This window comes from Cibotium barometz, chromosome 13 (assembly GCF_041138505.1).
Source record: "Cibotium barometz isolate CiBa-2024 chromosome 13, ASM4113850v1, whole genome shotgun sequence".
NCBI classification, from domain to species: domain Eukaryota; kingdom Viridiplantae; phylum Streptophyta; class Polypodiopsida; order Cyatheales; family Cibotiaceae; genus Cibotium; species Cibotium barometz.
The window spans coordinates 53,608,721-53,632,911 of NC_141058.1; the positions used below are offsets into that span (position 1 = coordinate 53,608,721).

At 41.1% G+C, this 24,191-nt stretch overlaps 1 protein-coding gene across 1 annotated transcript; it reads right to left on the bottom strand.

Annotated features, from left to right (window-relative positions):
* Positions 1-1,850: 1,850 nt before the first annotated feature.
* On the bottom strand, positions 1,851-4,636 carry LOC147632843 (jasmonoyl--L-amino acid synthetase JAR6-like). Its single transcript, XM_086806946.1, has 4 exons — positions 4,208-4,636; positions 3,950-4,051; positions 2,826-3,709; positions 1,851-2,659 (listed from the first exon to the last, which is right to left on the bottom strand). The coding sequence occupies exons 1-4, from the start codon at positions 4,504-4,506 to the stop codon at positions 2,031-2,033; spliced, it is 1,914 nt and encodes a 637-aa protein (XP_086663072.1). The 5' UTR covers positions 4,507-4,636; the 3' UTR covers positions 1,851-2,030.
* Between the last annotated feature and the right edge of the window lie 19,555 nt (positions 4,637-24,191).

Below are 24,191 nucleotides of genomic sequence, written 5' to 3' on the forward strand. Positions count from 1 at the left end.
TCTTGCACTAATGATCCCGAATACAAGAATATATGTAGTAATATTTACAAGAAATTACGACAATTGTCTCCTAAATCCTCATTAATAGTCCCAAACAAGAAAACTATGACAACAACCAAGTATTGCTTGGCAAATAAAAATGAAATAAGATGTTATAGCTCATCATCGACTCTCTCATCCTCAACTAGATCCATGGCTCCAAATACATCTATTTCTAGAAATACCTCTCCATCTGCATCTTCCTCAATGGGTGTAGCCTCATTTGTTGAAGTAGAAGGTGGTTCATCCGTGTCGTCCCCTTCTATTTCAAGCATTAAAGGTGGTTGTGTTGAAATTTATTCTTCTATTTCAAAGTGATGGTCACAAAATTACCCTCAAAGGGCAATTCGTCTTACGAGCCCTTTTTTTCAATACTCTCTCTGTCTCTCTCTCTCTCTCTCTCACACACACACACACATGTGAAATTGAGTACGCTCTTTCTTTTCCTTTTTGGATGGATGAGAAAGAACATTGGGCTGAACCATAAGGGAGAGGAGAGGAGAGGTACAATTGGGGATTATTTGATTGCCAGTAAAGGTTGTAATTAGGCAGGGGGATGTTAATTAGGATAGATTACCAAGGGGGAGGATGCAGTTCAAATAAGGGCGTACAATGAGTGTAAAAAGAAAATCAATGGAAGTGAATTCAAATGCTGGCAAAAGTTCTAAGGTGATTTGACTTAGATTTTTTAAAGGTTGTGATGGAAAAAATTAAACGTTGCAAGTATTGGTGGATTCTATGGTGTCTTTCCCATTGTGTTCCCCTGTGTCTCTCTTTATCTGTCTCGTCTGAGGCATGTTTGGAGATGCGGGAGCATGTAATGCGGTGGAAGTGGGTGGCCAATGAGCATGCCAAGATCTTGTGGGAGTGCAAACATCAACAAGGCTACCACTCAGAGGCATCGTGGCCAGGCCGAGTCTCATCTCGGCGACCACCTTACTCTTCCTCCCTCATGCACTTTTTCTCACTACTGTAGGGTCGGATAATGCAGCTTGATTCTCTTTCACCCTGGCTCCCCTAGATTTCTCTTTTTTCTTACCAAAATGAGATCACGAACAACACCCAGAAAAGGAGATCTCTCTTTTGCTAAGCAGCTAGCATTAAAGAAAAGGCACAATCCTTTGATGATGTGCATTGGGCCTTGGATGCAGAGCGTGAAGAAATGCTTTGCGAGAAGAGCACTCAGTCTTTGAATAGAAGTACGAGGCCTTTGAGAAAAAGCAAGAGCAAGGAAAGGCGAGAAAGAAAGGAAACTATCCTCGGATGAGTGTTGGTCCTTTGCAAGCCTTAGCTTATGCTATTGGATCCAGCTTTGTGTACTTTCTCCTTGGTCTTAATCTCCTTCTACAACCCTTAAACAAAGGATGTATCACAACACCTAAGCATCTACTAGATCTTTGAAAGCTAGTCACAACCATGAGGCACGGTGCCTTCTTAGACTTACCCAACCTGCTTGCCCAAGCAGCCAGTGAGCTGGGTAGCCCAAAATACCTGCAATTATATCGTACAGATTTTCACATCTGTTGATCAGCACAAGGCATTGACATTCCGCCTGCATGGGAAATTTTGCTACATTGAGAAAAAAATACATGTGGAGACGGATTGTAAATAGCATTCGCGGATCAAAAGGGATTATTTTTTTAAGTAGGGGACCAAGAAGCAAGGGCATAGACATGATGACCCCAAACTACTATGCATGGTCGATGGTTGAACCCTAGCTGTAATCAATACCTCAATCGGGCATTATGTTGCATATTTGAAATTTGGATTGACAACAATCCAAATGTTAGGAGAAGAGAAATCGATTGTATTTACACACAGTGAAGTACCATTTGCAATAATGTGATAATAAGGTAGTACACATGTGCCTCGTGACCTTTTTTAGGTAGCGAATCTCCCTTTTTGTACATAGATCAAACCACAGGGAGGACCTTTGGCTAAAATTAGCCTCAAATGAGAACTAGAACTCAGAAGGTCAAGGAGGTGGTTGGCTAGTGGAAGGTGGCTGAGCTAAAAAGGGTCACGGAGGTGCTATCACGGAGAATGGAGAGGATATCGGAAGAGACAATGCAACGAGGTGTTTTATATTGCGTGATGGCCGCCCCTTTGGATAAGAAGCGATCTAGAAGCATTGAGAAGGTTCCAGGACGGACCACACAGAGCTCGAGGGCGCCAATTGTACTCATTTTGCGAGAGGTGACGTAGCCAGGCTCAACAAACGCACAGTCCATGAGGGTGGCACATTCTGCAAGCCATTGCTGAAGCTGGGTGTCTTCAAGAGCATTATCCTCTCCACGTTGTTGCTGTTGTTGTTGTTCATGTGGGTCGTGCGCACATGCCCTGTTACGGCCGCCACGCACCTCCCAGAAGATGACATAGTGTCCGAGGGCTGTCTTTTGGTCCGCGTAGCTTGTGTAGTCTACCAACTCAATGGCCCTCCCACTCACCTCTCTGAGCCGCTTGGCCGCCCGGCTCACCACCACTTTCAAGTCCTTCTCTGTGTTTTTGTCGATGTTTATGTTGAGCACCACATTCTTCCTGCACACATAGGCAAACTGTGGGCATGCATTGTAGAAGCCCGTCACCCTCAACACGTCCCCGAGGCGATACCTATAGAGTCCTGCGCAAGCAAATAGTTAATGGGTGATCAGTCAACTAATTTCAAACGTTGGCGGCCGGTTAATGCTTGATTCCCGCCCACGGCGTACCGATGCCGCAACCCAGGCATGTGATTATTTCGTCATCCACCAACGATTAATGATCAAGAAAGGAGGCGGCTTGCTTACCCCATGCGGTTGTCATGACGATCTCGTACTCTTGGCCAACTTTAACTTCAGTCAGGCCAACAGGGGAGCCCTCCTCGTACGCGGCAGTTGAAGAGGGGCCACTAATAGCTGCAACGGCAGGGACGTCGTCAATGGCGCTCATGGACTTCCTGGTGGTGCTCGATCTAGATCTGTGCAAGGGAATAAACTCGAAGAAGGCCAAGCTGGGAACAATAGTGAAAGAAACGTTGCTGGGGCGGCTTGACCTTGGGTTTACATTCACTCCAATCCAACCCTCTGTGGCAGCATAGTCAGCGCTAACCAAGGGCACCTTGGAGCCCGCATAATGCCGCAGCTTCTCCACATAGGCCTCCATCGCCCCCGTCATTATCGAAAGCACATATTTACACCGGGGCCACAGCACCTCTATCACCCCACTCCAATCTCCCACCATCAACTCTCTGCACTTCAACGAGATCACCTCTGCTAGCTTAGGATCAGGCCTTACTACATCGCCCATTGCAACCATCAGTGAATTATCTGTGATTTTAGGGTTCAATTTCCCAACCCTAATGTCTTCGCAAAGGTCTTGCCACTCATTCTCCAAGGTTCTCAAAGCCTCCACTAATGTATATGCAAAAGGTGAGCTTAACACCTCCACTTCTTGACTGTACAGAAGGCCACACAGTAAATGGCAATACATTGACTGCCAGCAATCTGAGCCAAACACCACCTCGTCTGGACTGCATGGCCTCACGCCATTGCGCTTTTGCCTCAATTTAAAGGCATCACTCCTAATCATGTGCGTTGTTGCAGTCCCAGCCTTTAATCCTCCTTTTGTAGTGGAGAATTTCCCACAAAATAGGAACTCCAGTATTCGAGCTCCTGGTGCGGTTGGATACACGCTGCATATGGATTGTGTAATTAGCCACAATGAATTATTAAAAAATAAATAAAAAATTGGAGGATTGTCGAGCACATCAAAGCAATAGTGTGGAATAGGGATCCACAGGAAGGAAGAGAAAGAAAAACAGCAGAAACTGATCATACACACGCGCTATATGCAAGAGGTATCATGAGTCGAACAAGCAATTATATATACGATCTACAGGTAAGCTACTTTAATATTGCAAGTCTCAACTCACCGATCTCGGAATGCAGCAGCAATGCTAGCCACCTCCAAGGTACCTGCCTTCAAGCCTTCGTGGTAAGGAAGGTATTTCTCTCGTGCATCAGTAGTTCCGGAGCTGAACAGATCAGTGCAGTAGCTGAATCTCATTAATACATGGTAGATATAAATTCACTTTGGTATGTTTTTTTACTGATCATATGAGTGAATTAGAGAGCAATACGATCGATAAGATTAGATTTTGAATGGAATGTCAAGCTATACTCAGATAAACCTTAAGCAGATGGCATCGATGGGAGACGCCGTAAGAATGGAGGAGATTTCACCATCCACGATCCTCTGTATGTAAGGCTTCAAGTCAGCGTGAGTGACCATAGGCACACACCTTCTGAAAGTGAGGGGATCAATGTGTCCGTTGGGCAATCGGAAATTACGGAGATACTCGCAAGAAGCGTTCTCTTCCAGTATAGAATTGAGCACTGATTCTTGAACTTGAGCTGCATTCGCGGTGATTTTCTCGAATCTGACGATAGTGGGCTCAAAGCCAATATGAGGCAAGGGAAGGCCAGGCATTGTAGTGATCGAGTACGTAGTAGTGGGGCTAATTGATTGTGGTTGGAGCGTAACGGGGATTGTGGGGTGGCTAATTTTGTGTGTGTGTGTGTATGTGTGTGTATAATCGCGAGTGTTTCACATGCGATGGTTGGAATTCCCTTGCTGCTGCTTTTACAAGGCCCTGTGTTATATAATAAGCCAACACGGGAAATGTTGGACTTTATTTATTCTTCTAGTTTTCTTCATTCAGGCCTTCAACAACACCGACCACATACATATTTCTCGTATGAAGGATCCCAGGATTCCTAAAGGTGTGCGCTGACATTGGCTCCGGTTGAGTTCGAAGTGCCAAATGGCATCTGAGAGAAGGGACCACGTGTATTTTCCTGTGTGTTTCTCTACGTTGAACATGCGGATGGCGGCGGCCCACATATTGCGCTTTTTGTACACACACCATTCGTGGAGGAGGTGAACTACCATTCGTGGAGGAGGCCGTCGTCTCAACAAGTACCGAGTTATATTTTCTCATCAGCAACGTCATCCCTTTTTGCCCTCCACCTGGCACCACCTACCTTGAAGACCCCACCGACCTAACTGCCCTATGCGCTTTTTCTTTTCTGTTCGCTACTATTATTATGATATTAGTTTTGGGCTTGGCTGAAAATTTGAAAGTACACTACTCTCACACACACACTAGATGGTACCATCGCTTGCTTGCAGAGGGAGAAGAATTGAACCCATCACCTAGGGACTCTCAAACTCCTCTCCTTATTGCACTTGTAACGCGCGATTGTCATCTCTTCACTCATTTCGACGAAGGTGATGACTCGATCTTGATCACCTTACCTTGTTGCGTGGTGGCCTCGCTCATGTTACTATCCCATGCCATAGTGGGTGTGGTGTCTGTTGTTGTTGGTTATATCGTCATCAAAAACATGGTCTTACATTCAAGAGTACTAGATACAATTATTATATTCTCGCTTTATGTATTATTACTATATAGCGAGTCGATGTGCACAGCGCATGGATTGTTGTGTGTGGTTCATTACCTAATAACATTGCTATGTCTTTCAGGGAAATCATAAGTACAAGGGACACACACAACCCCTATGTCTTTAATGGGAATTAGAAGTAAAAGGGAACACACCACCATAGATTTATAAGAAGACGCCTTCAGCACTACTTCCAAACACACGGACATGCACCACCATATATATGTAAGTAGGTATGTACTATGTGTATCTATATATTTATAAGATACCTCGGCAGAGTGCTTCCCAACAACATTAATCTCTCCTCTCTAATTTACAAGTTTATGATACCAACTTGCTGTGTGGCAGGCTGGCACTAACACGAGTATGCCATTGCATAGTGGGACATGTGATGTCGGTTTTACCATCTAAAATGATATTAGAAATCATCCATCAACATTAGACTGTGCAAAGGTTCGAGGGTTGGATCTAGAGTTACATTTACCTCGAGTAAAAGTCAAATAGAGTTACTATTTCAATGCTCCCTTTTATGTTATTTTGTTGCCTACATAAGGCCCATCAACTAATGAAGAATAATTCTCTTGCTTTATGCTTTTGCTACTCATTACCTCTTGTGTTAATATAATCTTCAATACAAGGGACAGACACCACCATATATTTATGAGATGCCTTCAACACTACTTCAAAACACATGAGCATGCACTGCCATATATATGTATATGTAACTATATATTTATAAGATGCCTTGGCATAGTGTTGCCACCCATGGCAAGGTTTTTACATACATTACATATTTTCTCAAAAGCTTCGAGACTGCATGAAGATTATTAACATCTCCTCTCTACACTCTCAGATATGCACATTCAGGTGCTTCTCAAAAGCTTTGACTATTTAAAGATTATTAATCTCTCCTCTCTAATTTCTAAGATGACGACTCAATCTTGATTACACCAACTTGTTGTGTGGCAGGCTCTCACTAACATGAGTATCCCATGGCATACTGGGATAATTATTATATTCTCGCTTTATGTATTATTACTATATAGCGAGTCGATGTGCACAGCGCATGTATTCATGTACACGGTATGTTATGTGTGGTTCATTACCTTATAACATTGCGATGTCTTTCAAGGGAATCGGAACTACAAGGGACACACACAACCCCTATGTCTTTAATGGGAATTAGAAGTAAAGGGTGGCTGCAAGATCAGGCTGCCCAGTTTTGTCCACTCAAGCACCCTGTAAAATAGTAAAAAAAATAGGCATTTGTTAACCTTTAGTGGCTAATCTCTCCTAGTAAATGAAGGAATTTCGTTTCAAGTTCTTTTGTTGGAACATCATATTAAAAGTTAGAAATATAGTTGCATAATTTGATTAAGCATTAGATAGTCAAAAGTCCTCATTTTCTTAGGTACAAAGGCAATGTATACACCCTGTCCCAAATTTGAACTGATTCCATAAAATGCTAATATCTTTTATGTATAAACTCATATGAGATTCCCACTTTGTACCTTAGATCTTCACATAATATGGAGCTTAACTTGATTTTTCAAGAAAATTTTAAGATATTTGTCTATTTTCTTTAAATATTTCAAGGTCTTTAAAGTGTTATAATATACGCCACTTTTTGTACCCACAATAGCTACCACTTAAAATCCTCAATCTTGTAGATCAAAAGAGTGGGTAGATACTGAGACATTAGTACACTCCTCTCACACACACACTAGATGGTACCATCGCTTGCTTGCAGAGGGAGAAGAATTGAACCCATCACCTAGGGACTCTCAAACTCCTCTCCTTACTGCACTCTCCTTACTGCACTTATAATGCGCGATTGTCATCTCGTCGCTCATTTCGACGAAGGTGATGACTCGATCTTGATCACCTTACCTTGTTGCGTGGTGGCCTCACTCATGTTACTATCCCATGCCATAGTGGGTCTGGTGTCTGTTGTTGTTGGTTATATCGTCATCAAAAACATGGTCTTACATTCAAGAGTACTAGATACAATTATTATATTCTCGCTTTATGTATTATTACTATATAGCGAGTCGATGTGCATAGCGCATGGATTGTTGTGTGTGGTTCATTACCTAATAACATTGCTATGTCTTTCAGGGAAATCATAAGTACAAGGGACACACACAACCCCTATGTCTTTAATGGGAATTAGAAGTAAAAGGGAACACACCACCATAGATTTATAAGAAGACGCCTTCAGCACTACTTCCAAACACACGGACACGCACCACCATATATATGTAAGTAGGTATGTACTATGTGTATCTATATACTTATAAGATGCCTCCGCAGAGTGCTTCCCAACAACATTAATCTCTCCTCTCTAATTTACAAGTTTATGATACCAACTTGCTGTGTGGCAAGCTGGCACTAACACGAGTATGCCATTGCATAGTGGGACATGTGATGTCGGTTTTACCATCTAAAATGATATTAGAAATCATCCATCAACATTAGACTGTGCAAAGGTTCGAGGGTTGGATCTAGAGTTACATGTACCTCGAGTAAAAGTTAAATAGAGTTACTATTTCAATGCTCCCTTTTATGTTATTTTGTTGCCTACATAAGGCCCATCAACTAATGAAGAATAATTCTCTTGCTTTATGCTTTTGCTACTCATTACCTCTTGTGTTAATATAATCTTCAATACAAGGGACAGACACCACCATATATTTATGAGATGCCTTCAACACTACTTCAAAACACACGGACACGCATCGCCATATATATGTATGTGTATCTATATATTTATAAGATGCCTCGGCATAGTGTTGCCACACCCACGGCAAGGTTTTTACATACATTACATGTTTTCTCAAAAGCTTTGAGACTGCATGAAGATTATTAACATCTCCTCTCTACACTCTCAGATATGCACATTTGGGTGCTTCTCAAAAGCTTTGACTATTTTAAGATTATTAATCTCTCCTCTCTAATTTCTAAAATGACGACTCAATCTTGATTACACCAACTTGTTGTGTGGCAGGCTCTCACTAACATGAGTATCCCATGTCACACTGGGACAATTATTATAATCTTGCTTTATGTATTATTACTATATAGCGAGTCGATGTGCATAGCGCATGGATTCATGAATGTACACGGTATGTTATGTGTGGTTCATTACCTAATAACATTGCGATGTCTTTCAGGGGAATCGAAAGTACAAGGGACACACACAACCCCTATGTCTTTAATGGGAATTAGAAGTAAAAGCGACGCACACCACCATAGATTTATAAGACGCCTTGACAAACACACAGACACGCACCACCATATATATGTAAGTAGGTATGTACTACGTGTATCTATATATTTATAAGATGCCTTGGTAGAGTGCTTCCCCCAGCCATGAGGTTTTTACACACATTGCATCCTTTCTCTAAATCTTCGAGACTACTCGAAGATTATTAACCTCTCCTCTCTACACTCTCAGATATGCTCATTCGAGTGCTTCTCGAATGCTTTGACTATTCGAAGATTATTAATCTCTCCTCTCTAATTTCAAGTTGACGATACCAACTTGTTGTGCGGCAGGCTGGCACTAACATGAGTATGCCATGTCATAGTGGGACATGTGATGTCGGTTTTACCATCTAAAATGATATTAGAAATAACAAATAATCATCCATCAGCATTAGACCGTGTAAAGGTTCGAAGGTTGGATCTAGAGTTACATTTACCTCCGAGTAAAAGTCAAATAGAGTTACTATTTCAATGCTCGCTTTTATGTTATTTTATTGCCTACATAAGGCACATTCAAGTGGTAGTACACCACTTCCTAGTGGTTGAAAAGTGGTGTACTACCACTGACAAGTGTTGATACACCTGAAAAAAAGTGATAGTAAGAAGATGCTTCCAAGTTAGAACCATGTAGTGAAATTTGACGATGATTCTTAAGTATACAACTTTTCAGTGGTAGAAAAGTGGTATACTACCTCTAAAACAAGTGCTAGTAAGAAGATGCTTCCAAGTTAAGATCATGCTGGCACTAACACGAGTATGCCATGTCATAGTGGGACATGTGATGTCGGTTTTACCATCTAAAATGATATTAGAAATAACAAATAATCATCCATCAGCATTAGACCGTGTAAAGGTTCGAAGGTTGGATCTAGAGTTACATTTACCTCTGAGTAAAAGTCAAATAGAGTTACTATTTCAATGCTCGCTTTTATGTTATTTTATTGCCTACATAAGGCACATTCGAGTGGTAGTACACCACTTCTTAGTGGTTGAAAAGTGGTGTACTACCACTGACAAGTGTTGATACACCTCAAAAAAAAGTGCTAGTAAGAAGATGCTTCCAAGTTAGAACCATGTAGTGAAATTTGACAATGATTCTTAAGTATACCATTTTTCAGTGGTAGAAAAGTGGGATACTACCTCTAAAACAAGTGCTAGTAAGAAGATGCTTCCAAGTTAAGATCATGCAGTGAATGATGATGCTTCTTAAGTATACCATTTTTGTGGTAGTTTATCACTTTTCAGTGGTAGAAAAGTGGTATACTACCTCTAAAACAAGTGCTAGCAAGAAGATGCTTCTATGCCAAAAACCATAGTGTATGATGATGCATAGAGAGGTTACATGTGGTGTATGATGAAGCATAGACTAAAACTTAGAGGTTACACCAATCACATAAAGATTTCACTGGTAGTTTACCACTTTTCAGTGGTAGAAAAGTGGTACACTACCTCTAAAACAACATATACTACTAAGAAGATTCTTCTGTGTCAAAAACCATGTAGTGTATGATGATGCGTAGAGAGATTACATGTGGTGTATGATGATGCATAGAGAGATTACATGTGGTGTATGATGAAGCATAGACTCAAATGTAGAGGTTACCCCAATCACATATAGATTTCAGTGGTATGCCAAAATATTACATATTGAATACACAGTGTAAAAAAGATCTTCTTTAATATCAAATAAGTATACGTTGTCACTCATCTTTCGCTTCCATCTCCAACTTCTGTGTAGAAATCAAAAACTAGTCTTGAAAGATTGTCCTCACGATTGTTGATAGGAAATTTTCTAGTATAATTGAGGTAATCATGATTTACTTCCCATCCACACAACCATGGAAACAATGTTTTCGTAAGATAATATGGGTCCTCTTCCTCATCATGTGGATCAAAGGAAGGTGGACATATACAATTGTCCCACTAATTCCGCAAATTTTTAAAGCAGTAATCATCTACCAACAATGTCCTTGATGAGGCATATTCAGGGAATTGTTGCGTGCCAAACTATGGAAAAGTTCTTAAAAACAATAGGCTTATCAGACATATCCTTTGGATCTTGTGCGATTTCTCCAAAACTTCTCCACCTCTCACATTCCTTGTCATAATAGATGGCCCTGAAGTAATAGTGTCCCATGTTCCACACTTTTGGCCAACATGATTGGAAGATAAGCTTAATGTTGTGATATGCACAACTACTTCAAATCCTAATATCTTCCAGTTGCCTGTAGACATCCCAAAGAAACTGTTCCACATCTTCTTGAAGAAAGCACCACAGTCGATTGTTGAGTCTCTTAATCAAGATTTGTGGTGATGCCAGAGGCTATGGACTATATGGTCTATAAAACCGCTTTACGATCAATCCATTCAGGTCTAGGACAACCAGCTTCTTGATCTTAACATAATTGGGTACAACAGTTATCCATTCAGGGTCATCCGATGATAGCTCCTCAAAGACTATAACCTCAGCAGGTCCATGAGGCTCCTCAGTAGGCTCAATAGGCTCATCATGTGTAACCTCCTTAGTTGGTTCTTCAACTACTACGACATTGCACTTCAGATCTAACACCAACAAAGATATCCAAAGATATCGTTTAAATTAAACACACATATTAAAACATAGTATTTAAATTAAACAAGCATATTAAAACATCACTACCATTAAGGCTGCCAATTTTCAACTTCGTAATCTCTTCAACTTTCATCTTCTCGTCATACCACTTCGGTATCAATATGTTTTCATTATCTCTCTCATCGCTAGCACTTTCAGATACAGTAATCTCTTCAATAGCTCCAGAAAAAAAACACTCTTATATAATATATTGGCAATAACTTAAAAAAACTCTTACAGCACATTCCATCAACAAGAAAAATGATGTTTCATTATCATTAAAGAATTACAACACATTACATAGCTTTTTAGCCTGGACTATAAGCAAGGCTATTTAGCACTTTCTAGGTTACAAGAAAGCTAAACAAGTTTCTTGTGGCACTTTGGTTTGGGGAGTTTACATTTAGGTGGTTGCTTTTGAGTTTTTTTCCCCAGCAGATGTGGGCTCTTTGTTCTTTTTACCTGTAGATAGAGACTCTTGATCGTTGGCAACCTTCATTTTCTTCTTGGGTGTCACATACTCCTTGAGGCTCACATCTTTGCTTTTCTTCTTCCTAGTGGCAACTCCGGCGTGGACTGAATCTATTACTCCTTCTGCAACAACATCCAGGTCTAGGGTATCTGAAAACTCTTTGCTCTTTTCTATTGCTAAATCAATTGGCACTTCCATAGCTGACGATTCTTTCTTCTTTTATATGGCAGAATCAGCTGGCACATTCATAGCATCAAAGTCAATATTAGGTAATTTGGGAAAAATCTCACATTTTGGGAATCAATTACTCCGTATAGTTTTGGACATATCTTAAACATACTAACTCCAAATTTGTCGGAGATCATAGATTTAGATTCTACTCTTCAAGATCTTTCCGATGATATGTCACATGAGGGGGTTTTGACAAACTTTTGGACAAGTTCACCATGCTCCCATTTTTCAAATGGGAATGGAATTTTTCCCAAATTATCTAATATGGTGTTATCACTGAATTTGTTCAGCTCTCTAGGTGAATGAACTGGAACTTTTAAATTTTTCTCCTTATGCTAGCTCTATTCATGCTCGGTTGTATTATATAGTTGTTTTTGCAAACCATTCTTCTCCAAGCCACTGTGGCACATGTTATCATTCTCGAGCTTGCACGATGACCCAGCTTGGGAGTGTGCTGCAAAAAGAGGCAATGTAATAAAGGTCAAAATAAGTTAAATGATGATTCAAAGAGAATTAATTAGAAGGACATTTCACATAGAATATTAACCTGTACCATCAATAAGGAGATGCTTCCATAGGTCAAAATAAGTTAAATGATGATTCAAAGAGAGTTAATTAGAAGGACATTTCACATAGAATATTAACCTGTACCATCATAAGGAGATGCTTCCATACGAATTTCCTCTCCTTCTACATGGAAAATTTAAAGGTTATCAAAATGAACATTAAACAAACTTGATATGATGATGGATGCCAACATCTAGTATCTGTGCCATTATGGTCATCTACTTGTGTAGCTCCACGTGTTACTAACTTCACAACATCATTGAATGTTTTCTCAAATTCAGGTGACAAAAACTTCTTGGCAGATTTACAAGCCATTGAAAAGCAAAGTGGATGGTATGGGTGTCGACATGGCAACAACATCCTGTATGATAAAAATGCCGCACGCAACACATTCATCCAGGCTAATAGTGCTAACAACAGAACCCGACTGCACAAGAGGTTTGATAGGAAGGACCGGGATCCTCGTATCCTTTAGTAGATGAGTGATTGTCTCCACAAACCTAAGTTGGGTTGTTGCCACTTCTACATCCCTTGATAGGGTGTCATACTCAGCTTGTCAATATAAACATTTGTTAGTACTTTCCAATACAGTGGTTGGGTATCACTTTTTAGTGGCTAGGCACCACTTGTTAGTGGTTGTGCACTACTTTCAGTGCACAATTGTGCACTACTTTTCAGTGGTGTAATACCTCTACTTCAATTAGTGTTTTAGCAACACTCTCTAGTGGTGTAATTTATCACTTTTCACTCCTAATACACACCAATTTTCAAATGTGAAATACCATAAAAAAGTGGTAGTGGAAAAGCACTAAAAAGTGGTCTAAGCTGTGTACATTACTTTTAAGTGCTACTAAGCTAGTATAAAAAAACTACATTTTTGCAATTCAGCTATCTTGTTTCCTAGTACTTCATGATTTCTAAATTCATCATTGAATCCCATGCCTCCCAATGCCTCCTTTTTGACTGATATGATGGCCTCAATCTTAAGAATCTTGTCCTCTTTTGGAACCAACTCGGCCTTATGTAGTTGCAACTCCTCCATATCCTTCTTCAACCTTTCCAATATCTTGCTAGTCCCCCGTAGCACCCCAACTTGCTCATCTCTCCTTGTTTTTGACTGCTCTAATACAATTTTTATCTCAATAAGACGTTGTTGCTTGGCTTTCAACTAATTTGCAACCATAATATTCATCATGTTATTCATAGCTGATAAGTCTACACTTGAGGCAGGTATCGTTGTGCAGGATGTAGGCATTTCAAGAGTTGAAATAGAGCTAAATGCCCTCTCAAGGTTAGGTCTCTTTCCACCTATAGAAAATGTAGGCTTTTCATCACCCTCACTCATAGATTTGGTTTCTCCATGTGAGATCCATTCTTCAAGGTTGACTTTAGGTTCAAAGCATGGTCTGTTACTCAACCTCCATTTCTCCATCTTTCATTCTAACTTATTTTGATGGTGTATTGTTTTGATGACACTGTCAGCTAACACAGCCCATGCCACTAAGTTATTGGAATTTGTAGTACTTTTGCACTTTTTCCATGTGAATCCACGTGCAAAATGTACACCAACTGTTCAGAGGAGATCCCTGATACACTTTGTGATACAAAAGCACACATTCTTCATATAATTATGGCCTCAATCCCTATAGGTGGTGTTTCTCATTCTGGTACCACTTTAGAAGCCATACAGACAATCACTCCTTATCGGTGAAATCATCATCAATGAGGAGATGTGGGTCTTGCCCTATGAAGCTTGGTCCGTATTCTAGATTGAAATCTTCCTTTGTCATACAAAACTTTGTTTGCTTGGGAAAAAACACTCTTGGTACCGTCCACCTAACTGTAAAATTAGATATACATGTTTACAAATCAACCAAATTTGATAAATAAAGCCGCTCCAAACACAAAAACCAATAAGATGTCCGATTTTGCTAGATGAGTGTGGTTTCCTGCTCTTTCCCTTGGTAGGTCTACCCTTTGAATCCTTTCCTTTTGTAAGAGTTTTCATCCTAAAGAAACAGAAACATAGAATTAAAATATGTGTATGCATGATTAAACATGAACTCGTATATGCACATGTATAAAATAGCACACCCCTGGTAGCTCACTGAATCTTCACACAGCACAATAATGCAGTTAAAGAGAAGAATGTTGTGCACAAATGGAAACAAAGATAGAACAGTGATGTACATGTTCTAAGTACACAAATGGAAACTCAAAAACATGGTCTTACATTTTAGAGTACTAGTTACAATTATTATATTCTCGCTTTATGTATTATTACTATATAACGAGTCGATGTGCACAGCGCATGGATTCATGTACACGGTATGTTATATGTGGTTCATAACCTAATAGCATTGCTATGTTTTTCAGGGGAATCGGAAGTACAAGGGACACGCACAACCCCTATGTCTTTAATGGAAATTAGAAGTAAAAGAGAGGCACACCACCATAGATTTATAAAATGCCTTCAACACTACTTCCAAACACACGGACACGCACCACCATATATATGTAAGTAGGTATGTACTACGTGTATCTATATATTTATAAGATGCCTCCGTGCAGAGTGCTCCCCCGACGATTAGATTTTTACACACATTGCATCCTTTCTCTAAATCTTTCTCTCGAAGATTATTAACCTCTCCTCTCTATGCTCTCAGATATGCACATTCGAGTGCTTCTCGACTGCTTTGACTATTCAAAGATTATTAATCTCTCCTCTCTAATTTCCAAGTTGATGATGATACCAACTTGCTGTGTAGCAGGCTAGCACTAACACGAGTATGCCATTGCATAGTGGGACATGTGATGTCGGTTTTACCATCTAAAATGATATTATAAATAAGAAATAATCATCCATCAACATTAGATTGTGCAAAGGTTCGAAGGTTGGATCTAGAGTTACCTCAAGTAAAAGTCAAATAGAGTTACTATTTCAATGCTCCCTTTTATATTGCTTTGTTGCCTACATAAGGCCCATCACCTAATGAAGAATAATTCTCTTGCTTTATGCTTTTGCTACTCATTGCCTCTTGTGTTAATATAATCTTCAATACAAGGGACACACACCACCATATATTTATGATATGCCTTTAGTACTACTTTAAAACACATGGGCACGCACTGACATATATATGTATGTATATCTATATATTTATAAGATGCCTTGACATAGTCTTGCCACACGCGGCAAGGTTTTCATGTACATTACATGCTTTCTCAAAAGATTCGAGATTGCATGAAGATTATTAACCTCTCCTCTCTACACACTCAAACATGCACATTCGGGTGCTTCTCAAAAGCTTTGACTATTTAAAGATTATTAATCTCTCCTCTCTAATTTCTAAGATGACGACTCAATCTTAATTACACCAACTTGTTGTGTGGCAGGCTCTCTTTAACAGGAGTATCCCATGTCATAGTGGAACATGTGATGTCGGTTTTACCATCTAAAATGATGTTAAAATTTATGCCACTAGTTAAACTTGCCAAAAGCTTCAGCCTTATCACAAAGGAAATAAACCCACATCTTCCTATTGTAATCGTCGACTAACAGCATAAAGTAAGAAGATCCTCCCAATGTAATAGTAGACATCTTACCACAAAGATCAGCATGTACCAGCTCTAGAAGAGGCTTTACTTGATTCCTCTTTGATTCCTCTCTTGTGGAAATGTCTTTCGTTGTTGATTGCCCATCGTTAAAGCTTCACATGGCTCTTGCAATTTTGCAAAAGCAGGTAAATTTTCAACCATCCCGATTTTTTGTATCTCCTTTAGCATAGCAAATCCTATGTGACCAAATCGCTCATGCCAAAGTTTGCTTGTGCCCTTGTTTGCAACAACTATAAGAGGACTCAGCTTTTACAAATTGTTATTCCTCACAGCTTTGCCAATTGTCTTCTTGTCAACATCTAGAATCTTTGCTTGTGTTTTCTTGAAGTGTACTTCAAGGCCACGATCTATTATTGGAGCAACTAAGAGCAGGTTTCTCTTTATTTGAGGCACATAGACCACATCGGATAGCTTCTTTTCTTCTCCTGTAGCTTCCAAAAAGGAGATGGTTCTAGACCCTTTGGCTGGACATTTAGCGTAATCCCCTACAATAACATTGATGGAATGCTAACACAAGACCTCAATGAAAAAAAATCAAAACTCATATGTACAACAAGATCTAAACAATAGAATTGAACCAAATTAACAAGATTGAGCATAAAATTGTAAGGTTCCCCCCTTCCAAAATAGGGGAAACACTTAAGATAGTCCACTAAGTCTTAACTTGAAGAAAAATTCCTATTCATCGACACCTTGACCATGCAGAGATTCAAGGAAACGATTCATAGGTAAGCCATAGTCCTATCCAGCAGCAGGGGGAGCGTGATCTTCTAAAAATCAAATCACCCATAGGGTAATTGATCATAAATTGGGCAACTACTAGTCTTGATTTCTAGAGACAACGCTTTTTTCCTCATCCATGAAAGGCACAACCGCTGGCCTAGTCTTCTAGAATAGAATTGCCCGAGAACCTATTTATCTACTAGCATAGGGCTTTCACTAAATCTGTTGGAAAGCTACCAGACTAATTGGGTCCACCCGTCCGTAGGATGGTGCCATCAGGGCATTCCATCCTCCCACTTTCCATCCTACTCACGCGTCAATTTTGTTTTCTAATTAATTCTACCACACTGTTTGACATAAATAAACATGCTCCTTAATTAAGGCCCTTTTCACAAGGTTTGTTAAAACAACCTTTTTCCACAGTATAATAATGCCAAAAACAAGATTTATAGAAAAGTTTTATACATGAATCAATTCCATACAAGTCAAACCGGCTCTCTTATTCTTTTCCTTTATACTGTCGATGATCTAGAATTTAGCCTTCCAGCCTCTACATGCTAGGCAAAACCCTACGAGACCATACACCTCATCGTCGACCACTGGCAACGACTCAAGCCGGCCTGTCGCCCTCTCAAGCTCCGTCACTCGATCCTCCCGCCTCTTAGAGGGATGTCTACGCACTAGGGTGGGCTTATTCACCGCACTAGCCTAGGCCCTCAGAACTAGATAGCATCATAATCTCTCACCTCAAATGGAATGGAATACCTTGGGATGAGGGATACCTTGGGCCACTCCCGGGCTTTTCTAACAATGCCGCCCGGCTACAGAAGCACGAAACGGAGTTAGCATCGAAGCCAGGGAAAAACTTGCACTCTTTCTCTTAAAGATAATAATTTCAATACAATTCATTGAATACAACATCACTTCAAATCGTAGCTTCATACAATTTTATTTCATTATTTTAAAAGAAAAAAATACACATTTATTAACACTAACATTAAAAAAAACTCTTCTTTAAAAGATAACCAAGTAACCTGGCCACCATTTTCTTGAGGAGCTTGTAATGGGAGGGTTGGGGCCACATTAGGAGCATCTTCTCTAATCTCATTGTTGTGCGCTTCTCCCGAAGAAATATTTTGGCATTTCCAGGATGGTGCCATCTTGAACGTCGCCTTGTAGGGCTCGTTGTTGCAGTCGAAATTCTCTAGTCAGATCTCAATTTCGAGATCGTTTGCTCACCGTCGTATGAGCAAAAGACCATAGCGCATGAACCCTCTCTAAGGTCAAAACCTCTTGCTAGGTGCTACTGTAAGTCTCTTCACACACCGAGGGGCGGGGGGGGAAGAGTTAAGGACATTGTCTTCTAACAAGGGGGGAGTATATGCTCCACGCAGAATTTTGTGCTGCCCATGGAGCACCCCAGGGGTTTATATAGCTGTGGGGTACAAGAGTGGGCATTGCGCAAGGCACAGTCGAAAGGACGGTGTGCGGCTGTACCTTATCTAGTCAGAGGCAGCATGGGTGTCCACATAGCGGTGCGAGTGGACCACACAGTGGGCAGCCGACCTTTGGTTCTTTTGCAGCCATCGTACAGGCACCCTGGTAAGTGTGTACAGTCCCTTTTTTGGGACGAGGTCTCCAAATTTTGGGAGCGGACCTCGATTTGCGTGTCGGACCGCCCGAGGGGACGAATTTTTTTTTGTCTCGGATTCACCTTGGTTGTTGGGATGCAGACCGTTCATCAATCGGATGCCCAGTCGTGCATTTATTAAGGTTTAAAGGTCATCGCTTTTTAAAGATCGTCGTTTTTTAACTAAAAATAACCAAAATTTACGTATAAGCTTGATCCGGTGTCCGTTTTGGATGCTGTAAAATCCTATATTAGGATAAAATCACATGCAGATTGCAAATTTGGGCTTGGAATTTTAAGATTCTAAGTAGAAATGCCTCATTTAATAAAATCATTGATTTTTATACCATAAAAACTCATAATTTCATCTATTACATGGACATTTCTTTATTAGTGAAGATGGGTATGTTACAGAAATAAAATAAAAACATGATATAGAATAGAAATCACCTTCAACACACTATTGGGTGCAATCTTTGTCCCCCAAGAAGTGTCGGCATACTCCCACTTCTTGGGTATTTATGTCTTTATTCACAAAAATAGCCCACATGCCAAAAATAGTTGCATGCTCTTGCATGGGCTTGCCCTTTACATAAAATAGGAGTTTCTTTTATTAAAAGCATAAATAAATCCTTCCTATCAAAATCACTAAGGAAAAATACATATAAACCCCCAAAGGGTGGATTCATGTGTAACCAAATTGCTAGGTTCATGCCCACATATATATAGTAAACATGAGCGGCTAACAAAGTACAAAAATATCTTGTAGTAAATACGACGACCAAAATACCAAAATTATTAGTTATCTTGCAAAATCCAAAATACTGAAAGGAAAACCTTCCCGATAATTGCTCACTCCAAATCACTGTCATCATGTCCTAGCCATACCGGCTTACAAGAACAAATCTCGTCAATCTCACCAACCTACAGGTTGTCCATGCAAACACATTACACAACAACACATAAGCATTAAATCTAACACTCAGTTTCAACCTTCCTTAAATTCATATGTCCTACACATGGAATATTCATAATCACACAAGTGCCATGCTACGAACATAGTGGTAATTAGGCATCCCCCAATTATCCACAGAAGGACGAATATACAAACCGTAACATGTCTCCTGTCTGGAATAGTAACCATCCTCAATTGCATTATATCAACTTGCATATGTTTGAAATTAAGATTGGATGAGGTCACGATAGACATGAAAAAACCATTGAGAAAAACTTAATTAACACATAATGCATATATGCAATGAACCAATGAAATGAACATATATGAAACGAGTCTAAGTGTCCCATACAACATAGATGCATTCCACAAACACACATAAGATGGTAAAAGATAGAACACATAAATGTGTCTATTGTAAGTATATGAAATAAATTTGATGTCCCATACCACTAGATTAACTCCACATATCACTCCTTCAGAATAGAAGTTTGAGACGTAGAGGTGAGTGCCCTCTGAAACTTAAATTCCAATACAAATTTTCTTTATCTTAAATTGATTTAAGTAAATTTAAAATTTTAATTGAAATATTAATAATTAATAGCTCAAGTAGGAAAAATATTTAAAGTATGCATGCTAAACTCTATTCTTACTTAAGAAATGAATTAGAGGCTAATGAATTTCTTTACAAAATTTTATGGCAAAAGTATAGATGGGATCTAAATATTTATTTAGTTTTCCCAATTTGATCTAATCTTAATGTTGAATGTATGGTTTGGTAGGGTTTACTATTTAAGGTCTTAAGGTCTTTAGATAGTAGAAATGAAATCAACACATACCTCCATCGTGGATAGTGTATTGGTGATGATACCCTCACTTGAGATTTTTGTCATCAATTCAGTGAGAGTATGTAAGAACTTTTTCTTCTTTTTCTCGTGCCGCCGACAATCTTTAGCAGAATGTCCTATTTTATGAAATCTGTAGCATGTAAAGATAGACTTCTTGAACTTGTTGTTTTATAATGGAGCTACAATTGTTATCATTACCTTTTTTTAGTTCTTTTTTTACTGCTTTTGCTCACTCATTTAAAAAGTTTCTTTAACACCATATTGGGGAATATGGGAATTTCCCACAAGTTTGGGACATGTGGTCAAAACTTTGGATTTTCCATAACTTGAACATCATTAATCCAAATGAGTGGTTTATGGCTCTTTAGATCCCATTTTTCAAGCACTTTCCAATGATAGGTCACATGATAGGGCTTTGAGAAACTTACAAACATGTTATCCATGTCCCCCTTTTTTAGTATTTAAAAATGGGAATTGGGAGATTCCCAAATTCTCTAATATGGTGTTCTTTTGGAATTTCTATCAAAGTTTCTGTTCTGTATATAACAACTCGCGCAAGTCGAGTCAATTTTTTCTTGAATTGTGGAGTGTTGTGATAAATCTGCCATAACTGAAACTAAAGAAATAACAAATATTTATGATGAGAAGAATGGTAGAGAATACATTTCTCATTATTATAGTGTGGTTGCAATTATTTGGAAAAAGAAATTTAACACTCGAAAGACATGTGAACCTTTATGCATACAAAAGATAAACTGCTTAAGAAAATGTTCAATGCCTGAATCGCTGAAGCTCATGCTCCCCCTGCTCGCGCTGCTCGCGCTGCTGCCTGCGCGCCCTCCCCCCCTTCCCGCCCACGTGTGTGCTCCCCCTCCTGCCTGCCCTCACGCAAGCTTCCCCCCCTCCTCTGCCTGGCTTTCTTGCGTGCCCCAGCGCACTCGACCCCTGCTCCTCTCCTTCGCGCCCCCCTCCCTTCATAAGCGCCCCCCTCCTCTCCTTCGCGCCCCCCTCCCTTCATAAGCGCCCCGCCCCCCCTCTGCCAGCCGTCGCCCTCTCTCCCCCCCCACCCCCCCTTATTCACGCTGCTTCCTCCCCCCTTGGGGTTTTTTTTGTCTTCACCGCCTTATCCCCCCCTCCCCTTCTATCTCTTTTTTCGTCCCCTGGGGTTTTTTTTTGCCTTCCGCCTTCCCCCTCCACCCTTTGTGTGCAGCTGGGTTCTTGCAGGACTCTCCGCATTCGCTCCGCCTTTGACATAGCTTCAGACTCTGATGGAGGCTCCTCCCGCCCCACCTTAGAGGGACTCTCCCACAGCCCCCTCACCCGCCCCCTCACCCGCCCCTGAGGATACCCCCACCATTAGGCTTTCTCTTTTGCCAGAAGAGGAAGCGAGCCTCGCCGCAGAGGTGGAACGCCTCGAGGCACATTCCACCATCTGTCGTATAGTCAGCACTCGCCCTAGCAAAGGGGAGATCCGGGATCTTCTCCAGGCCTGCCTTCTTGCAGATGTGGGCAAGATTCTGGACGTTCAGCTACTGGGCCGTGGACACTACCAGATCGAGTTCGAGACAGAGCCCAGAGCGTGGCCAAGGTCCTAGCCATGAGTCCCCTTGACATCAGGGACGCTCGGGCATTCTTCAGACCTTGGCAGCATGGCTTTGACCCAGCAGCGACCGAGTAAGGAGAGCCCCTTTTCCATGTTATAGTTTGCTTCCTTGGGCTCCGCCGTGAGTACCTACCGCTTCTTTCTAGGCTAGGAGCATTGGTGGGTTTGGTGCTTGAGGCTGGCCCCACAGCAGCTTCAGTGGCGGCCAGAGCAGCTGGACTACCTTCGGTCAGAGTTTCGGTTCCTGACATCTCCTCCCTTCCGAAGGTCATTCAGCTACCTAGGATGGGGGGACGGATTGATCAGAGAGTGGAGTTTTCGGGGCTCCCGAACCAATGCTTTATCTGCAGGCAGGTTCGCCACCTAGCCCTCGAAGGAGACCCCGAGCTTCACTGCAGCAGACAGCAGGCCCCCAATGGCCTGCCCACAGATGCGGCTCGACAGGCAACCTTCGGGACACCTGCTTAGCCCATAGAGACCTCGGAGTGGCAGCCTGGACAAGGGTGCCATCGAGGGAGACAGCCCCAGCAGCACGCCCAGAGACCAATGCAGTAGCAGCCACAGTCTCAACATCACTGGGTTCCCGTGAGGAACAGCTTTGCTCCCCTACAAGAGGAGACCCCAGCGCCGACTGAGGACCAGGAGATGCCAGCACCCCCTCCTTCGCCCCTCCCCCCTCCCCCGTCCCCCCCTCCCGCCTCGCTTCCACCTTCGCCTCCTCCTGTTCGCGCTCCGGTTTTGGCAGCAGCTCCTTCTCCACCCCCTTCTCCCCCCTTCCTCCCCCCCACTCACCTCAGCTCCCCGGGAGGCCCTGGTAGTTCCCTGGCGCTTGCAGTCCGGCGAACACTGAGCAGCACCGACCTTGCTCGAGCACCGCAGAGGAGACTTACCATGCCGATTCGGGCTTCACACATATCCTCTTGTAATCGTCGACTAACAACATAAAGTAAGAAGATCCTCCCAATGCAATAGTAGACATCTTACCACAAAGATCAGCATGTACCAGCTCTAGAAGAGGCTTTACTTGATTCCTCTTTGATTCCTCTCTTGTGGAAATGTCTTTGGTTGTTGATTGCCCATCGTTAAAGCTTCACATGGCTCTTGCAATTTTGCAAAAGCAGGTAAATTTTCAACCATCCCCATTTTTTGTATCTCCTTTAGCATAGCAAATCCTATGTGACCAAATCGCTCATGCCAAAGTTTGCTTGTGCCCTTGTTTGCAGCAACTATAAGAGGACTCAGCTTTTACAAATTGTTATTCCTCACAGCTTTGCCAATTGTCTTCTTGTCAACATCTAGAATCTTTGCTTGTGTTTTCTTGAAGTGTACTTCAAGGCCACGATCTATTATTGGAGCAACTAAGAGCAGGTTTCTCTTTATTTGAGGCACATAGACCACATTGGATAGCTTCTTTTCTTCTCCTGTAGCTTCCACAAAGGAGATGGTTCTAGACCCTTTGGCTGGACATTTAGTGTAATCCCCGACAATAACATTGATGGAATGCTAACACAAGACCTCAATGAAAAAAAATCAAAACTCATATGTACAACAAGATCTAAACAATAGAATTGAACCAAATTAACAAGATTGAGCATAAAATTGTAAGGTTCCTCCCTTCCAAAATAGGGGAAACACTTAAGATAGTCCACTAAGTCTTAACTTGAAGAAAAATTCCTATTCATCGACACCTTGACCATGCAGAGATTCAAGGAAACGATTCATAGGTAAGTCATAGTCCTATCCCGCAGAAGCAGGGAGAGCGTGATCTTCTAAAAATCAAATCACCCATAGGGTAATTGATCATAAATTGGGCAACTACTAGTCTTGATTTCTAGAGACAACGCTTTTTTCCTCATCCATGAAAGGCACAACCACTGGCCTAGTCTTCTAGAATAGAATTGCCCGAGAACCTATTTATCTACTAGCGTAGGGCTTTCACTAAATCTGTTGGAAAGCTACCCGACTAATTGGGTCCACCCATCCGTAGAATGGTGCCATCAGGGCATTCCATCCTCCCACTTTCCATCCTACTCACGCGTCAATTTTGTTTTCTAATTAATTCTACCACACTGTTTGACATAAATAAACATGCTCCTTAATTAAGGCCCTTTTCACAAGGTTTGTTAAAACAGCCTTTTTCCACAGTACAATAATGCCAAAAACAAGATTTATAGAAAAGTTTTATA